At 29.7% G+C, this 18,184-nt stretch overlaps 2 protein-coding genes across 5 annotated transcripts in view; one reads left to right on the plus strand and one right to left on the minus strand.

Annotated features, from left to right (window-relative positions):
• The first annotated feature begins 548 nt into the window (after positions 1–548).
• On the plus strand, positions 549–5,831 carry IFT57 (intraflagellar transport 57). The gene is made up of 8 exons (XM_074125201.1): positions 549–827; positions 1,024–1,186; positions 2,057–2,175; positions 2,292–2,457; positions 2,909–3,023; positions 3,833–4,029; positions 4,145–4,289; positions 4,538–5,831. Exons 1-8 carry the CDS (start codon positions 670–672, stop codon positions 4,693–4,695), a joined length of 1,221 nt encoding a protein of 406 aa, XP_073981302.1. The 5' UTR covers positions 549–669; the 3' UTR covers positions 4,696–5,831.
• Fas2 (neural cell adhesion molecule fasciclin 2) overlaps positions 4,877–18,184 on the minus strand; it is a 390,652-nt gene continuing 377,344 nt past the window's right edge. For 2 of the 4 annotated variants that reach the window (XM_074125196.1, XM_074125197.1), the window contains 5 exons: positions 11,268–11,399; positions 10,026–10,095; positions 9,135–9,266; positions 8,730–8,807; positions 4,877–8,436 (listed from right to left, as the gene is read on the minus strand). In XM_074125196.1, the coding sequence (XP_073981297.1) occupies positions 8,352–8,436; positions 8,730–8,807; positions 9,135–9,266; positions 10,026–10,095; positions 11,268–11,399 (497 nt within the window). In that variant the 3' untranslated portion in view covers positions 4,877–8,351. Of the gene's footprint in view, positions 8,437–8,729; positions 8,808–9,134; positions 9,267–10,025; positions 10,096–11,267; positions 11,400–12,943; positions 17,918–18,184 lie in introns of those variants that run through there. The other 2 variants (XM_074125198.1, XM_074125199.1) reach the window with 2 other exon arrangements.

An 18,184-nucleotide genomic window follows, 5' to 3' on the forward strand; every position in this document is an offset into this window, starting at 1 on the left:
GTTTTATAAATATGTACATAATTTTGTAGCAGCTATTTATATTTTTCTTGCTTTAACAGATACACTCCATCTCATCCTTCCTGATTGTACTATTAATGCTGTATACATATAACATGGTAAGCGAATCGCCAGAAGTGTGTAAATGTTAAGAAAATTATTTTTAAAGCAAATTTCTTTTTTATTTCTCTACGTTTCGGGTACGATTGATGCCCTTGACAAGGAGTTTCTTTAGGACTGTGAAGATATTTTCGTGTAACCGTATGAACTGTAATTATATATTTATTTGATGTTGTAAGAAATTTTTATATTTTTTGAAAATTGCTTCAGATTTTAAGTTTCAAGGTGGTTTATGATGGTTTGGATTACAGTGCATCAAAATACCATATCCAGATGTTAGGAAGAAGATTAGTTTATTATTTTATTAACAATATAAGAGCAGAACAGAAAAAGCAGAGAATTGATAAAAAGTGTTAATTGTGACATATCTTTTAATTTAAAACGTTTATGGAGCTGAATTGGCTTTTGAGCTGTTGTTTATTGTTTGCAACAGTTGTCATAGAAACTTTGTTTTCAACAAACATTCAATATCCCGTTCTGTTACACAGAAGGTTAATTTCCCATTGTAAAATTAGTTTTATATTTCATTTTTCTTAGCTTAAAAAGTGCGATATGTCTGAAGTGAATACACCTACTCGTCAGTTACATACTGGTGAAAGTGAAGATGTTTTCCTACCATATATGATGATGGAATCTTTATTAGAAAAGCTAAAAATAATTAACTATGAGGAAGAATTTATTAAAGAAGTAAAAATGAGACCATTGAGCAGGTATGCAAACTCTTAATAACTTAATTTTCGATTCAAAAAATTTTCTCAATGAATAATTAAAGAAAAAGTAGCAGATTTCTCGCACATTGTGGGAGACGCATCTACTCCGTTAATACTGTTAGAGATGATTTTCTATATCCATTCTTAGCTGTATAAGATTGCCCTTTTTATATTAATGCTAAATATAACTTTGAAGGCATTACTTTGCTCTGGAAACCAATCCTGGTGAACAGTTCTATATGTTTATTGCACTGGCTGCTTGGTTAATAAGAAAAGCAGGGATATCCTTTGGTACACCACAAGAAGATGACGATCCTAACTCCACAATAGCATCAATACTTCAAGCTATGAGAAATTTGGTACGATTAATTAGTTTTAATAATAAATCCATTTTCTAGCATAAACTAAAGGGGAAAGATGAATTGTTATAGAGTTTATTTCAATGTGGAATCATTACACAGAATTTATTTTTATATGCTAGTTCTTAAGGATTTTTTTAATCCAATTGCCGCATTCTTCTTTGCCATGTAGAGTGAATGTATACGTGCGAATCGGTTCATAGTTATTAAAAAATTAACTGTTGGAATGCTCGTAAATCCCTACCATTCCAAAAAAAGTGTTAAGTAGGTTGTAATTTGGAGCTAAAAAAAAAAAAATTCTCAAAGATTGATCATATCAAGTCTAACGCAAAGTATATATAGTTGAACATTTGTAGCTTGCTTTTTGGTGACGCTGCTGTTAATTTTTCTCTATCTAGGGATAACGCATTCCCTTTTTACTATGCGAATAGCGTTATCTCTTAGATGTGTCCATTATCAGGATGAGAAGATGAAATTTAGTCTAAGATAAGAGTAAACTAAGGTCTAGTCTTCTAGTAAAGTCCCTGCCAACATTGTTGAGTAAGGCAGGAGGCTAGACTAGAGAATAAGCTAGGGTAGTCAAGAGGACTCGAACCTAGAATTAGTTTCATATTTGTATTATATGAAATTCGCATTTAAGGGAAAAATGAAAATAAACTTTGTTATAGGGCCTACCTTATATTTCCTTCCTCCTTGCTATTGTGCTCCTCTTAACAAAACTTACCAAATCCTCTTCTTATAAAGTCGTAATCGCCAGGATCAGTCTATTCTTGATAGATCGGGGTTTTTCTAGCATAATCTGCTGAAGATGTTATGATGGTCCTTTACTGAAGTTTAACCAACAATTTATTTGAAAAAAATAAATTTCAGGGACTTGCTGTGGATTTTTCACCAACTAAGCTAAAAAAAGGTTCAGGATGGTTTACTTTGCAGTGTTTAACTAATCTTGCAGATAAAGTTATAGAAAGACTAAAAGTAAATTATAAGAAGTGAGTTTATATAACATACTTAGGTATTTAGATGAATAAAACTGTTTCCGTAATTTCACAGATATATATAACCACTTTGATTACATAATTGTTTTGACCTCTAATGTTTTATTTAGACCAATGATCCCATTGGAAGAGGAACAAGTGAACACAGATGTATTGAATGCAGAAAATGAATCAGAATTGACTTTTGATAGAGTAGAAGAAGAAATGGGAGTTGATGATGAGAGTGACCTTGATGAAGATAATGAACTGGATGTGGATGATCTTTACTTAGCTTCGGTAAAGGATTCAATAGATAAATATACTTAGTTACTTTTTTCAGAAGGTAATTGATATATTATCAGATGCAATAAAAATTATATACAAGAGTAATACTTCTTAACGGTTTATCTTATTTATTCTTTACCTTATAAAGAGAAAATAAAATTAGGTAAATTTGTAAAATTTTAGGGTTAAATATTAATTTTAGAAGTTTCAAATGTACGCATGTTTGCAAGGAAGATAGAAATAAATAAATTTTACAATATCTCTTGATTGAAGTCTGACTTGTTCTTATGTATCGTGCCCGGAAAATGTGGCGACGTGCCGCAGTTCGCATAGCTGGGTTAGAAGTGACGTGACTAGTGACTATAAGTTGCAGACTTCAACTTGAAGTTGCAGATTTTAACTTGTTATCTGCTTTTGATTGTGATTTAGGTGCATTTATTTATGTTTATCTTCTTTTTTTCAGGCATATCTTGAGCCTTCAAAGACTAATGAGATAATAGAAGCCAATGTTACTTCAGAAGCCTGGAAAATAGAACTGGAAAGAGTAATACCCTTGCTCAAAGTTTCTATCAAATCAAGTATACCACAATAAGTCTCGCTTTAGTTATAGTTAATAAATTAGAAACATTGTTGCCAAAATTGTACAGAGAAGTAAAAATGGTGTTGAAGATTTTTTTTTTTAACTTGAGGAAGTGGCTAGAAGCTTCAAGAACTCCACTCAAACAGTTCCCTTAATAAGGAGGATGAAACAAAAATTCTTGAGTACAATTTCTGTTCAGAGCAGTTTGCATGTCAGTTAGCATAAAATAAAAGTAATTTATTGTACAGGACGTACTCTTCACAATTAAACCTTTTTCTGTTTACGGAGTAGGCCCAACGCGCAACTCACAATCGTAGTGAATTAGGGGCAAATTGTTCAGGTATCCAACACTAGATGGTTAGCTTTCTCCTGGTTCTCGAGTTCCAGCTACGCAACGTTTCTTAGGGCATCTGCGGCTGTAATGAAGGCAGTGACACCATCTATTCTCTCCCAAGCCTTAGTAGTACTTTCGCCTCATTCCAGAACTGCTTATTAATTAAGATCCTTTTTACGTAGCTAGCTAATAGCCGTACACCGACTGCCACTTGCTACCCGTTCGGTAGCTGATGCTCGTCTACCTGTATAAAAGATAAGATGAGCCCGAGGAGATATCAGTAAAAATTTTCCTTGAACAGCTGTCTACGATGATGGTTGTCTTAATTTCTAACAACCCTTTAAACCAAATCAAAGTAAATTAACCTACTGTTAAGTAATTGACTGATTGCAAGAGGTCACTTTGCATGCTGCGCTTCTGTGTCTAAATTACCAGATTTTTAGAATTTAAAATTGTATTCACTTATTTTTAAGGTAGTGGAGATTGGCGGGCGCACTTAGACGCCATGAAAAACCACCAATCAGCACTTGATGAGCTGTCTTCTTTCGTGGGCACCCAGTTGAACAAATTGGAAACCGATATTGACACGGTGTTGCATAAAATTAATAAGAGAGAAAAATTAATTAATTCTCAGTTTGAAATCCTATTGGGACAATACAGAGCACTGCAGGTTAGTTACGTTACCTTAGAAATCTATTGGCTTGTTGCTTGTTAATGCGGTTATAAACAAAACATGAAGTAATTGTGAATGCTAATCACTTGAGTAAAATTTTAATTAATTTCAGGAAGAATTAGCAGTCGTTAATGAGAAGTATAGAGAAGTTAATGTAGGAGTTGTTGAAAGACAAAAAGTTTTAAGCCAACTAAGCGATAATTTGGAGTCTGTTAAGCAGGAAACCGAAGAAAGAGGCGCCACTATGTCTGATGGATGTAAGATAATATCACTAACTACAGCACCATACTTCTATAAAATTGAAGAACAGCTGAAATGTTTTTTCTCTGCCCTTCTCTTCTTCTATGCTGTTCAGCGCTTCCTCTAAATAAATTCCTAATTCCTTTATTTTTCTACATTAATCGATGTTATTTCTAAAGACATTCTCTTTCGTTGGGCGACCTCTTCTTCCCTTAATATTTACTTTAATATTTACACTGACTAAAGTAGGTTATTTTTATTTCAGCCCCGTTGGTACATATCAAAAAGGCCATTAAGGACATTAAAAAAGAAATATCTGAAATGGATATAAATATTGCTGTGGCAGAACATATGATTGTTGAAGCTAAACTACGTGACAAATCTATTGAATCTTATTTACTTCGAACTTCTGGCTTAAATTGATTTACAGCTATGTTATTTAAAAAAAAATAAAAATAGATATATGCTTAATAATGCCTATTTTTCAGGCGGGCTATACGACCAAATCACTTTACCTAACCTTTGGAATTTTTCAACATCTTGCTTTGATTCATTTATTGAACCAGGAAAATAGGAAAAAACACATTCAATTTAAACAAAAAAGTTTTAAATAATTTTTTTTTATTAAAATGACATAAAAGATTTCTTGCAAATATGGAAGCGCACTAAAATTCACAAATGCAGCATTCATTAGGAGCTGATTATTTCTTTAAATTAATATAATCGCGCCGTTCAACTTTGTTTTACTTGTATCAAAGTGATCCACATCAGTAATTTACATTCTAATACAATTTGTGGTTTTAATTCCACTATATCTTAGAATAAATACATAAAAAAACAAATAATTAGCAAAATAAAAGAGATTAGAAAAATTAATACTTAAAAAATAAAAATAGAAAGTCTAAACAAAAAAGAGATAAAGTCACGAAGAAATTTTTTGTCTCCCTCTCTCTCTTCTTTTCTAATCTAAACTAAACTTGTTCTAATCTGTCAAAACTTCTAATAACTTTTGCGTTTAAGTACTTTTTTCTTTGTATTCTTCCCATTGTTTAAGGAACATTATTGTCTGTGTTTGAAAAACTGCAGTCTTAAAAGGTTAAGATGTTAAAAAAACCTAAAAATCTTAAAAAATATCTCTTAAAAAACTAAACAAAAAATTAATACTTTGAATAGTAGCCGTTATAAAAAAGCAAGCTTACGTTTTAATTACTTAAGACTTGGAAAATTAAGATTAGAGAGTCTTGCTTACTATATACATATTAAGAAATGTTTAATTATAAATTTTGTTCATTAATATAAATGGATCATTAAAAATGAAGTTCTCATTAAGGAATGGTTTAATTTTTGAATATTCAGCGCCATTATTTTTTTTAATAATAACATCCACTCTCAGAAAAAAAATGCAATTATATCTTTTTTAGAATAATATTTTGGCAGAATGGGCATTTTTAATTTTTATTAAATTTTATTTAACAAATACACATACATCCATTGATTATACTATATATTTAATAATCCATATGAAAATATACCCTAAAGTTAATTAAATGACAATACATTATCACAAATAAATTGTCTTAATTTTCTTTTAAATGATAAACTTTTGTTTAAAAAAGAATTATCACTTTATTTTTTTGACAATTTTATATTAACCATTTATATAATTTTTTAAAATTCTTTTTCCACTGGGAAAATTTATATTTTATTTCCAATTATGTGCACACACATATAAGAAGACACCACACTCACACCGACAGACACACAAAAATTTGTTTTTTCATATATTTTATATACAAATATGACCAAAAGCAAAAAAACAGCTTTTGTTTAGGTTTTTTTCTCAGTATTTAAAAAATATAATCAAAATTAAAACTAACAATATATCCAATTTCTATATTTATACATTTATAAGATTTATATATATATAGGAATCATAACAAATAGAATTAACAAGTATTTTTAAAGGATATTTTGAATAAGGATTGTATTTTCAAAAGCAGCCATTTAATTGTGATGGAATGAAGGATAAAAGGTGGCTAATTAGAGGCATTTACGGAAGTTTTATTCTATTTTTCACGCAATAAATGCATATTTAATGTAGAAAAGAAGCAAAATAGCTGTGAATAGATTCCTTAAGAACAAAAAAAATTATAGCTTACCTACAATTGGAAAATGGATGGGATAGTTAACACGAAGCTAACAAACCTATAAAAATATCTACAATAATAAAATGTGTTGAATCATAATGTTCTTGGGAGGTAAAGATTCATTTACAAAAAAGCAATGTAATAACATCGAAGGCTGAATATGTGCACCACGGCGTCGCGATTATGATTATGATTTTTCCTCTGAACAGTCTGCATATGCGCCCTGCGTAACCTAAACGACCAACAAATGCCACGCAATCATCGTGCAACACCCTAAACGGTAAGTGCCACGCAGCTTAGCAGCAAATCTAAGGTGCCACCAATTTTCCAGGGAACTTAGCGTCCCTTTTCGAGTGCTCTTAAGTCAACCGACTCTAATAACTATACACTTAACCTAAACACTCAAAAGGCAGGCAGGCAGGCGCCGATGCTGGAGAGTGGAAGGTATGAAGGTGATGCATCGAAACAGCCTCGAAACTTTAGAGAGGACTTTACTTGTAGAGTCTAGACGATCCTCTAGATTAGGTTGACAGCCTTGCTGCGCCATGTAGCTCCAAATTGATACGATAGGCTGCTTTCACCTGGAGAATGGACTCATATTCTATTTTAATCTTATCTGCCATAATAATACAAAAATCTTTCTTAGGGCCTCGATCTACCTAGTACAAGAACATGAGTATGTTTTTTGGAGAGGACTAGGTTCACAAACTATATGCATTTTTTATAGGGATATCGAAATTGGAACATTGAGTACAATAAAAATTTGTAATCTATGAGATAGCTGAAATACACAAGAAACAGGATGTACACAAGTACTTCCCTCACAATTGTTTTAAGCATTTCTGTGAACCCATTACTCCCGACAATAAACCTGAAATGTACAAGATAGCAAATAAATTCACTAATACACGCAGTTATCATTAATTATGAAAGGAGAGGAGCCATGAGAGGACAACGAAAGAAATAATCACTGCAGAAGTTTTTGACAATCCTCAGGATGTGCTTAAATCGAGGCCCATCTTTACATTTCCTTCAAGGATAATGTTACCAAATTTTATCTACAAAAATCCCCACCTATTTAGGATTAATGTTTTCTTGAAGGTCTCCTAATCTTTTTATTTACGCTAAACGTAAGAATTATAATATCCATTTTCTACAATCATTAAACCATTAAATTTCCAATTAGTTATTAGAATGCAGCAAATTTGGTGAAGACTTCATGATCCTCTTTTATCTAGTTTTGCCGTTCTTCTATAAAGTTTCAGGAGGACGCCCCCTTCATTACCTTCCACAAACCTCGGAAGATCATTATGAAGTACACTATTTAAATATTACAAGCTTAACATAAATACAAAAACAGATCATGTAAAATCTGTCAAGAATGATAATATATATATATAGGTTTATACTTAAAGGGACCAAAATAATACAGTTTTGACAATCTTATGAAGGTAATTCTATCAGTTATGATAAAACTTAAATTTATCTCACAAATAAAAGAATAAATATCTTTTCCATCATATCTACAAACTTGGATTTGTTCTAAATTTTTCTAATTAAAAAAAAATAGATATAAAAAAGAACTAACAAAAATAAAATAAAAACTTTTCCCTTGAGGTCCCTTATTATTCAAATTAAATGCAGTTTTGAAAAGTAAGCTCATATTCATGAAAATAATTTTATTTTTTATTTATTATTTTTTTTAATCATCGATAAGTCTTTCCATTTTTAAAAACAAAAAGAATGTACATTTTAAATATTTTTAGTTTTTTTTTTTTTTTGCTTTTTTTATTTAGATATAAGGCTTCTTTAAAAAAACCACTGGGTTAAGTGGCTTTCTGGAAATTTGTTTATTTTCACGTTTTATCTCTTTCTTTTATAATTAACTATTTCATTTTTTCTTCATAAGCGAACTTACTTATTATTTCTTCCCTAAACTGCCGAATCTTTGCCAACAAAACTTGTCCTAGAAATGCTTTTCTTCATGTCATATTCAACTGTTGTGTCTCTCTTGAAACTAAACAAAAAAATAAATTTTAAAATTTTTGTGACTACTCACAATCACTGACAATTTTCTATAAGACAAACAAAACTTAACCCAATAAAGAAGCAGTAACAAACAGAAGGAAATTTAATTTTAATTAGGACAGCACAATCACGGCATTTTAAAGAAAACTCGTTGAGATGAGCATGGTAAACTTGATGAAAACGATGGGGAATCCTGTTTATGAGTTCAACTTGACATAGAATGCTACTATTTTTAGCTAATAATTCTGACTCTTATACTTATATAAATATATTTTATCTTACCCATCTTCGATCATAGGGCGGCTTTCAATTCTTATTTTGTTGTCTCTGTTGCCGTTGTTAAGTAGCTCTTTCCCTTCACTGAAGAAATAACATCATTAGATTATATATTAAAAAAATTAGTTGTGTGGAACTATTTAGACTTTAATAATGTTACTGTATATTTCAATTTTGCTTTTTTGCACAAATCTCCACACAGAAAGCCAATAGTACACTAACTTACCTTTAAAGTGCTTGCATTCAAAATAAAGAACTTTTAACGAAATGTTAAATGTGCTGCACTTTAAAGATAGCAACAAATGTGTGAAGTCTTATTCTATTTTAACCAAAGCAAAAGGAAGTTAAGCTGCAAATAAAGCACAAGACAACATCGATAAAAGTAATTTTTTTTTTGGCAATGACTCTTACAAGACAAAATTCATATCTGGAAGAGGAACTTTCTCTGGGTCGGATCCTGAATGGTTTCCATCGCTAGCGTTCTCATTTGATGATGTACCTTTATTACTGCAATAGGGCAAAGGGAACCTCCAGCTATACAGGCTGAAAATCATTTTTTTTCCTGTTTACCCAAGTGGTAAATCTTTTAGAACTTGGAGTTTTTGTTTCTCCCAATTTAGTCTCAATTATTTTCTTTTAATTAAGTTCATAATTAAAGAAGGTTCGTGAAAATTAAATAAAAAACAAAACAAATAAGTTACATACTGCCTCAATGTATAATAGCAAACCAAAGCAATTATGTAAGGCCAATTCTTGAGTGCTTTTACAAGTTTTGAATGAAATAATCCGCAACAGATAAATTAGTATTATTAAAATATGATGATTTTACATTGACAACGTACATCTTAAACACAACAATTACTACTTAATCTAAACTTTTTTTTTACATGAAATTTTTTGATGAGAAGATAAAAATCCTTTCAAGATTGTCAGTAGAATACATAAAGGACGCAGGATATGTGTTATTTGACGCTACTAAAAATCCTGCAATTAAGGTAAAACTAGATTTTTCCTTGTTTAACGAAGAATGTTCATAGACTAAAATGGCTAAAAAATTCCAGTCACCGTGATTCACCGCAGGGAAGGTCTTTCCGAAAAAATTTAATCAACAATATTACGAACAAAAGCGCTCAGACTGGAAGGCATACTATTGAAGTTTTGTATTATCAATATTAAATTAATGTTAGTTCAGATTTTCCTTCCCATGATTTGTTTTACTGATTGTTTAGAACATAATAACAAAAATATTACAAATCACATGCAATAACATTAAATGTTTTAGATAAATAACTTCATATTTACCTTCCCAGCTTAGTATCGTCATCTCTTGGTTTACGACTTCCTTTCTTCCCGCACATTAGCCACAACAAACCTGTAATAATTTATCATTTTGAGCTAAACTTTATTAGGGGTAAATATAATTTTTGGTCTCTTTTCATATAAAGCATACTGCGAATTTTCGAAGAACTAACACACTAATGATTAATGTACAATGATTTCCAATCAACTAACTAGTTAAATCCACGGTCCTGGATCCGAATGAATAGATACCTGATTTGAATGGCTTTGGGGACATAAATGACGATGTATAAAAATAAATCTTGTGTGAATCCCCTCGCATAATTTCTCTAAAAAATCGCCGAAACGAATTCATTTTTGTTTTAAACTACAAATTTGAAAGCATAATTAATTCTTAAAACATCATCCAGATTGACATTGTAAACATATTCCTATACCTCCTCAAAATTCCAAAAGCGAATTCTCCTGGAAATATTATTCACTTCCTTACATTAAATGTCTACAAACTGATATCAAAAAGCTACAAATATCCTCGCTTTGTAATGTAGTAGAAAAATTAAAATATTTGCCATATTTAAATTAAATAAAAAATTCGTGGTTTTATGAGGACATGAATTTTGCTAAAGGTATACGGAGATATCGCATGTGCTCTCTACATATAATGTTTATACGTTTTCAGCGCACCTAAATTTTTGTTCATTCTTTCAACTTTTGTATCACTTATTAAATAACACTATTTTACTAACGTAACTAAGTAGGCACATACGATACTTAGATTTATTTACTTGAGTTTAAAATATTAGTGGACTGCCAGACTCCTTCAAAAAGAATGATTTCTTAAGTACATTTATAATGTCATGAAAAAGATGGATTTAGATTGCTGCTAGGAAAAAAATTTACGATCCCATCTTGAGGATAGCCTAACATTCTAAAAAAAGTTTCGGAGAACACTTACAAGAAAAATGCGAGCTTTAATTAAGTTTATCTATCAAAAGATTTCTTATTAAACATAAATTTTCAACAGTTCTCTCTTCTTCACTATCACTAACCCACATTCAGGTAATAATCTAAACCAGAGCACTTACGACATCTTGGCATTTAGGATCATCTAATTGTTTTGGGAAATTACAACAAAAAAATCAATGGAAAATAATTCCTCCAAATAGAAATTAAACACTTTTAAATAAAACAATAAGAAATCAAGATTAATATTTATGTGTAAAAGTTACGGTGACAAAGACATACCAGTATCATTGACAAAGAAGCAGGAGACATCGACAATTATTAGAATCACAAAGAGTGCGGCTACCACAACAGCAATGAGCATTGAACTTGATAGATGTGTGGTCTCATTGTGGTACATCATTGTATCTCCACCTAAACAAAAATAATAGACCATGAACTTAAAAATTCAATTGTTACTTCAGTAATTAATAATAATGGAGTAAATACACAATTTAAGAATTATTAATATCTTGAAGTGCAAAGTGTAGAAGAATTGTCCTATAAGTGGTTTAAAATTTTGAAATAAAAGTAAAAAGTTATGCAATAAATAAGCAGTGGTTATGTATAAATTTTCGGCACATTTTAATATAATTTCCCAGCACCTGTTAGGTCATTTTTTTTTGTCAGTAGTTAAAACTGAATTAGTTGAAATATCAATCAACATTCCTTTTAGTGCTGTGTTAAAAATGTTTTTCATCAATATAATTGAAAAATTAATAGCATGCTGAAGTGCGCCTTTGTTTTAAAGTGCTAACATTATTTTACCACAATAAACTACCACTTATCTAGATTTCTTCATAAAATCCATAGAAAACAACACTATCAGTTATTACACAATCTACTTATGATTTTTCTTTACTACCACTAGTACATGTATTTTGAGAATGTAGCTGTCCATCAAAAATGGGGTTTAAACAATTGAAAAGTACGCAAAAATTATTTACTGAAAAATTTATCAAAAACTAAAAATTTGGGAAACACCAAAGTGAAAGTTAAAAAATAATGTATAATAGTAAAGTTGCCTGTCATACTACTCAGTTTTCTCCCCGTTTAAAAAATAATTTAGAAGGTCTACCATCTCCAGAAGTCATAAATAATGCTTATTTAAGAAATGCCTCTACACCTTAACTTATAGTATAAATAATCAATAAATAGCTTCTCTATTTATAGTACTCTGAGGCAATGAGCCAGTTAATTTCTGAAATTGAACACATTTAGTTTAAAACGAAATAACCACAGATTTTTTCTATAAGATAATAATTTACAAAGTATGCAACAAAATACCCAAAAATTAGGTACATCCGATTTTACTATTTTTATAAAACTAATGCTCCGGAAATGTTACTAAAGCAAACTCTGCTATAACAGCAGACATTATCTTTTAGCTTTCTAAATCTCCACAAATTAATAAAAAAAAAAAATGGACACATAAATGATAATAACCCTCCCTGGTTTATTGTAAAATAATAGTAATAACAATCATACATAAAATTATCAAGCATAATTCCACTGTTACCTACAAATTCAACCATGCCTCCTTCTAAAAGTGATTTTTTAAAACTAAAATCTCTGAACATACTGATTGTTTAAAATAAATGTGATAATTTGTCCTAAAAGTTTTTTTCAATTATCAAAAAACATCATGGATGAAGTTATGAAATAACTTTTCTGTTCGCACTCAAGGCAACTGATGAAGAATTGAACACATTTTAAATAAACAAATACATATTTCTCATTAAACTTAATAAATTGAGCAAATATGTTCCTTTAAATTTTCATGCTTAAAAAATGGAACTTCGGAAAAACAAGCAAGAAAGCAAGTTTTTAAAAAAGCAAGGCTACGCAATGCGAAATAATAAAATAAAATGGTTAGAGGAAAAACATTTACACAAAAATGAATAGCTCTCTTACACCTCTACCTTTCTATAAATATACAAGCTTTATTTAAATAGTCCAACTGAACATTTCATATTTACCTATTAAAAAACAATTTCACATTAAAAATATCCAGTAGCACTGAGGATCTTAGAAGTCTCGGCCAATTACAACTAGAAATCCTTAGAGTTCATTTAAAAGTTAGAAACATAAATTGTTGTCTACAGAAATTTAAAATAATGAAAACCTTAATATGACAATTCACTCACTAAAGACGAAATCGGGAAAAGAAAATATGAAATAATGAAGTAGGTTTTTCATATTAAATGTAACACCATTCGTTTCACTAACAATTTTTTTTTTTATTTGGACCCTTCAAATGAGTAATATCCAACAATACTTGAAATATATTACGAAATAAATTATACATTACTCACTTATTTTTATTGAATTACACAAAATTCGTATTAATTACTTTTAAAAGATTTGTACAATAATTTTTTAGGAAAAGGAAAAATTAAATATAAATATGTAAAAACAACGGGAACATAGAAAATGAACAAATTAATATAAAATTATTAACAAGAAAGAATTATTATTTGTTTTAACAATCCTTTCTCAAGATATAAATAATACAATTTACAAAATTTATTCAATATTATTAAAGAAAGTAAAACTGATCTTTCGGTAATAGAATAAGAAAATTGCACCTGATGATTTTAGTACCTAAGATATACGCAGACAATTATCACTATTTTAAAAGCTCTTTTAGACACAGCAATATTGGGTACTTCCTTGTACAGTCGTCGAGTAACATAATGAAAACATTCTAATGATATTTCTCATAAGAACGCATCCTGCGAGTCTAATTTTTTAAAAGAAATCAGGTCGCCTTTTTGCTTAATTACACGTAAAATAGCGTAAAAGTAAAGCAAAATATGTCCAGAGCAAAAATAATTTGCATTTTTTTTATATTTATTTTATTATTATTATTAATTTATTTTTGGCCATATTTAATCATAATTTGGAATTCTAGAGAGAAATATTTTTTTGAAGATTCACAAAATTTAATTAAGTAAGAGTTTGGTGCAGACAGAAGTCAAAAGAAAAACAATAAAAGTAATGCTGAATTGAAGAGTGTTTATAAATGGATATTTATTCCCCTTGTAGCAAAACATGTGTACGTAAGAATTAGTTCTTTTTTTAAAAAAAAAATTGAGAACACTGTGATAAGAATAAACAAACTTGGAGCAAGGAGACTAAAAATTATTATAATATATGAGATCCTTGGCAACAAATAAATTGGTTACAAATATACAAATACATTCGAAAAGAAAAAGGAAGGATAAGAGAATTACAAAATTTTGCGTTAGAACTCGTAACTCGCCAGAAGAATATTTTCAATCCTTGTGGTCAACCAATACTTTTTCCAGTGACTATGTGAATAAACAGCCTGGGGAATAGAATGAATACCTATCAAATATGAATGCCCATACTTCTGATTTAAAATTTCTTTCTTCAATACACCAAGATTAATCAATTTCGAATGAGTCATTTTATCTATCACAATTATACACTGTTATATTTATGCAGATCCCAAACAAATTAATCCTTTTGAACCCGAAGGAGAGAGGTCAAGATGTTCAAGCGGTATGCTAAGTAAGTAACTGAGAAGTTAACATTCTTTAGTAATGATTCCAATTCGGAGCAAACTGTTGTAATGCCAAGTGTTCGCATTATTGTAAAAACGCTGAACATTTAGAGGGAGGACTAGATATTTCAACTCTTAAAGAGAATCAAATCACAAAACAATACGAAAGTGATGCGTCGATTAATTCGTAATTCAGTTGCTATTTGGTAAAATAGTTATATGCAAGAACATAACATTTCAGTTGTAATTCTTCCCCCTCTTCCACGAAACTGGCAATACTTGAACAGAGTGCGAAACAAATAAAAGGCACAGTAAGTACAGATAAAAAAGCATCTGTAAATTTATTATCCAAATTCATGCGTCGACTAGATAAAAATATTTATGTAAATGACGTATAATGACAAAGATACTACTACACATCAACCGTGAAAACATGAATCTACCAAAACAAAACAAAAGCATAAAGAACTCTCAAAAACATGCCGATTAGTTAAAAAAAAAAAAAAGAAGCATATTACGTGCTTGACATGCATACAAAACAAGAAAACCAAGTTACAGTGTCGCACCGTGCCGAATGTGATGTTCACTTTTGTTTCTGATTTTATTTCTAAGTCTCTCAGCGGATTAAATATGCCCACAAAAACGTAAATAAACTTATGTTCTGAAATTTTTAGTGCCTTTCACGAAAAAATGTTTTACTCTAATATTTCTAGTCAAATAATTTTACTGACAATCGCTTCATATACCATCGCCAATTTGTTTTCTTCCAATTAACCTCTTTCTGGTTTTCATTCCCTTCAGAAAATGAGTCAATTTAGATTTGAGTAGAGAAATCTTACTTCCACTTACACCTGAATCACGCAGTAAGAATGGTGAAAACGTGATAAAAATATTAAGTGGGAGTAAAACTCTGCACAAAACTGATGTGAATCCAGCCTCTGGAGATGAGAGAAAATCCGAAACTAATACAACCCAAATCAAGCAAGTAAGCTAGATAGATGAAATTGATACTATCTAGCCGCAGCGGGTCGAACCATGTATTTGTTAATATATCATTCTATTGATGATTTTATACTTCGTAGTGCGCATGTCCATTGCATACCTGACCGGTTTCGAACTCTCATACAACATTTCACATCACTTACGTTTCCGTCTCGCACATTACTATCGGAGTACGAGAACCTTAGTGTGGTGAGAGACGGAAACAGTTCAATCAATTATTAATCACCTCTCACGATGGATGAGAGTCCAGAACCAATTATGGACACCATCACCATTCCTGCTTCGACGGGAAAATCAACGATATTATCCAGCACATTTTCAAATAATTTTATGTTTAAATGCAAACCATTTTTCCCCTAAATATAATAAAAGGCGACAAATAATACTGAAATTGTTCATCTTTCAATTTCTTAATACTTTTTTATATTTCTTTTGTTTTATTAAAAAATCAGGGACTGATAATTGACAATAACAAAAAAGTCACGCATGTGCAAGTAATAAACTTATAATAACTTAAGGTAAACAAAAAAACTTGGCAATAGAATGTAAAACGCAAAAACTAAATAATAAAGTAAATTAAACAACTAATGTGAATTATAAGATGTGTATCCAACAAAAGTTCGTAATTTTTGTTTAAAAAAATTAAACACATTACAATTTCGTTAAATATGTTTTTTAATGTAGAACAGTTAATCATAGTTAAAGAAAAAATACAGGTATAAGAAATAAATACCATAGGGTTTTAAAATAAAAACTAAAAGCAATGTAGTCACTTTTTTGTTTATTAGCACAAGGATAACAGGAATATTTAAAATCGAAAACTTGTTGGTTCAGTATTGATTACTGAAGGAAAGTTGACTACATTAAAATATTCACGTTTTAAAGTAGACAAATTCTACTTCTCCACGGTTTTATCAAAAGTAACTACTGGCTTGATTTCCAAAATGAAAAAAATTTATCTCGTAAAATGGAAGTAAGAAATAATATTTGTATTCACGCAAATGAAACTTAGAAGGCCTTTCACCAAAGTGAGGAATACTTTAAACTTAATGTCAAACTAAGGTACTGAGAAGATAAACCCTACAGGCTTATAATTCTTATTATGATTCTGTTATCAAGTTCAAATTCTTTAAGAATAGTTAATTTTAATTAATTTATGATTTACTTAATTTATTTACAATAGCTGCTAATGGAAAAAAAGAACTCTATAAAGGATAATATATAAATATATATATAATTCAAAAGTACACTGCTTATTTAAAATAATCTTAAGGGCAGTTGTGTAGTTTATACAGATTGTCTCTGACCGAACTAAGATACAAATTCAATTTTTACAAGCCTGGCACAAAAGTAAAGTGACCAAGTTTCGCTTTGGAAGTGATCATTAAATAAATAATTTACTTATATCTTTTTTTTTTAATTACAAACATTTTCGCCTTCCTAAAAATAACGTTAAAATTAAATTTACCTATTTAATATACATCAATTGAGTATCAATCTGATCATATCACAAAATATTTTACTAAAATGATAAAAAGTTATATACAACTACCTTCTTTATTAATTATTTGGAAAAGTCGATAAGAAAATAAAGCAGCAGAAAATCTAACTTTTTTTTTTGTTTCTTTTACAATAAACTTTCTATTATGTTATCTAATTTATAAGATTTCTTTATTGGAACAAAAATCTTTATTGTTATGTAATCTATTATTAGCATGATTTCTTCATAAGGAAGCAAAATATTGTATTTTTTGGTTCCTTCATTGGAGGCAACACACTGACCAACTTGTTCCATTAAAAAAATAATGCACAAATAGGCAAAAGAAAAAAAAAATCTTAGCAAGTATATTCCCCTTTGATACCCCAATTTTAAGTTGGTCAATGTATAATATCTATATTTTTCTTGAAAATTTTAATAACTAAGCCTTTTTTATTTCTAATTTCGACTAGTAAAACTTACGGATTATATTCTTTCAATTTTATGTTAATTTGTCATTGAAATCTATTTGGAAGAAGATCGATGATAAAAAATATTTTCTATGAATTGAATTTCACCAGTAAAAAATTGATTTACCAATATAATGTGCACAAAATTTTTCTTTGGATATTTTAAAATTTATTTTTAAAGTAGACGAAACGTCATTTTTTGGGGGGACTACAATAGGTCACTTTAACTCAAATATACACAAATAACTCTATAAGTATTAAAATGTACTTATTTTTTTTCTTCTCTTGAATTAGAAACATTTTTTTATAATTTTTAAGAAATTTATTATTATTAAAGCACTAAAATTACAGGTAATGAAAGTAGCAGATGATGGCGAGGTCGATTGGTTGCTTTGGTTCGCTTCAGGGCTCGAATCTACAATGGGCACAAGTAGTAGAATAATATTCATATAAAATTTGCATCCTGCATAGCCGTATAAACTAATTACTTTTTTAAAAACAAATCCTCAATAGAGAATACATTTGAAGATTGCTGAAATTATCTATCCTCTCTTTTGGGTAATTGTGCCTATTAGTTTACCTTTGCCCTGTGCTAATGCAATAATCAGTGCGGGTCCTAATTATTAAGCAAATGCGAATTGACCATCTGCCACAGTAATTTAAATAAACCTAGCTCTTGATT

Source organism: Rhodnius prolixus, unplaced genomic scaffold (genome assembly GCF_049639745.1).
Source record: "Rhodnius prolixus isolate KJV_2025 unplaced genomic scaffold, Rpr scaffold_3, whole genome shotgun sequence".
Taxonomy (NCBI): domain Eukaryota; kingdom Metazoa; phylum Arthropoda; class Insecta; order Hemiptera; family Reduviidae; genus Rhodnius; species Rhodnius prolixus.

Coding starts and splice junctions, on each gene's coding strand:
- IFT57 (XM_074125201.1), top strand. CDS start 670: ATGTCTGAAGTGAATACACCTACTCGTCAGTTACATACTGGTGAAAGT. Junction 2,458..2,908: donor ATGATCTTTACTTAGCTTCG/GTAAAGGATTCA, acceptor TCTTTTTTTCAG/GCATATCTTGAGCCTTCAAA. Junction 3,024..3,832: donor CAAAGTTTCTATCAAATCAA/GTATACCACAAT, acceptor CTTATTTTTAAG/GTAGTGGAGATTGGCGGGCG.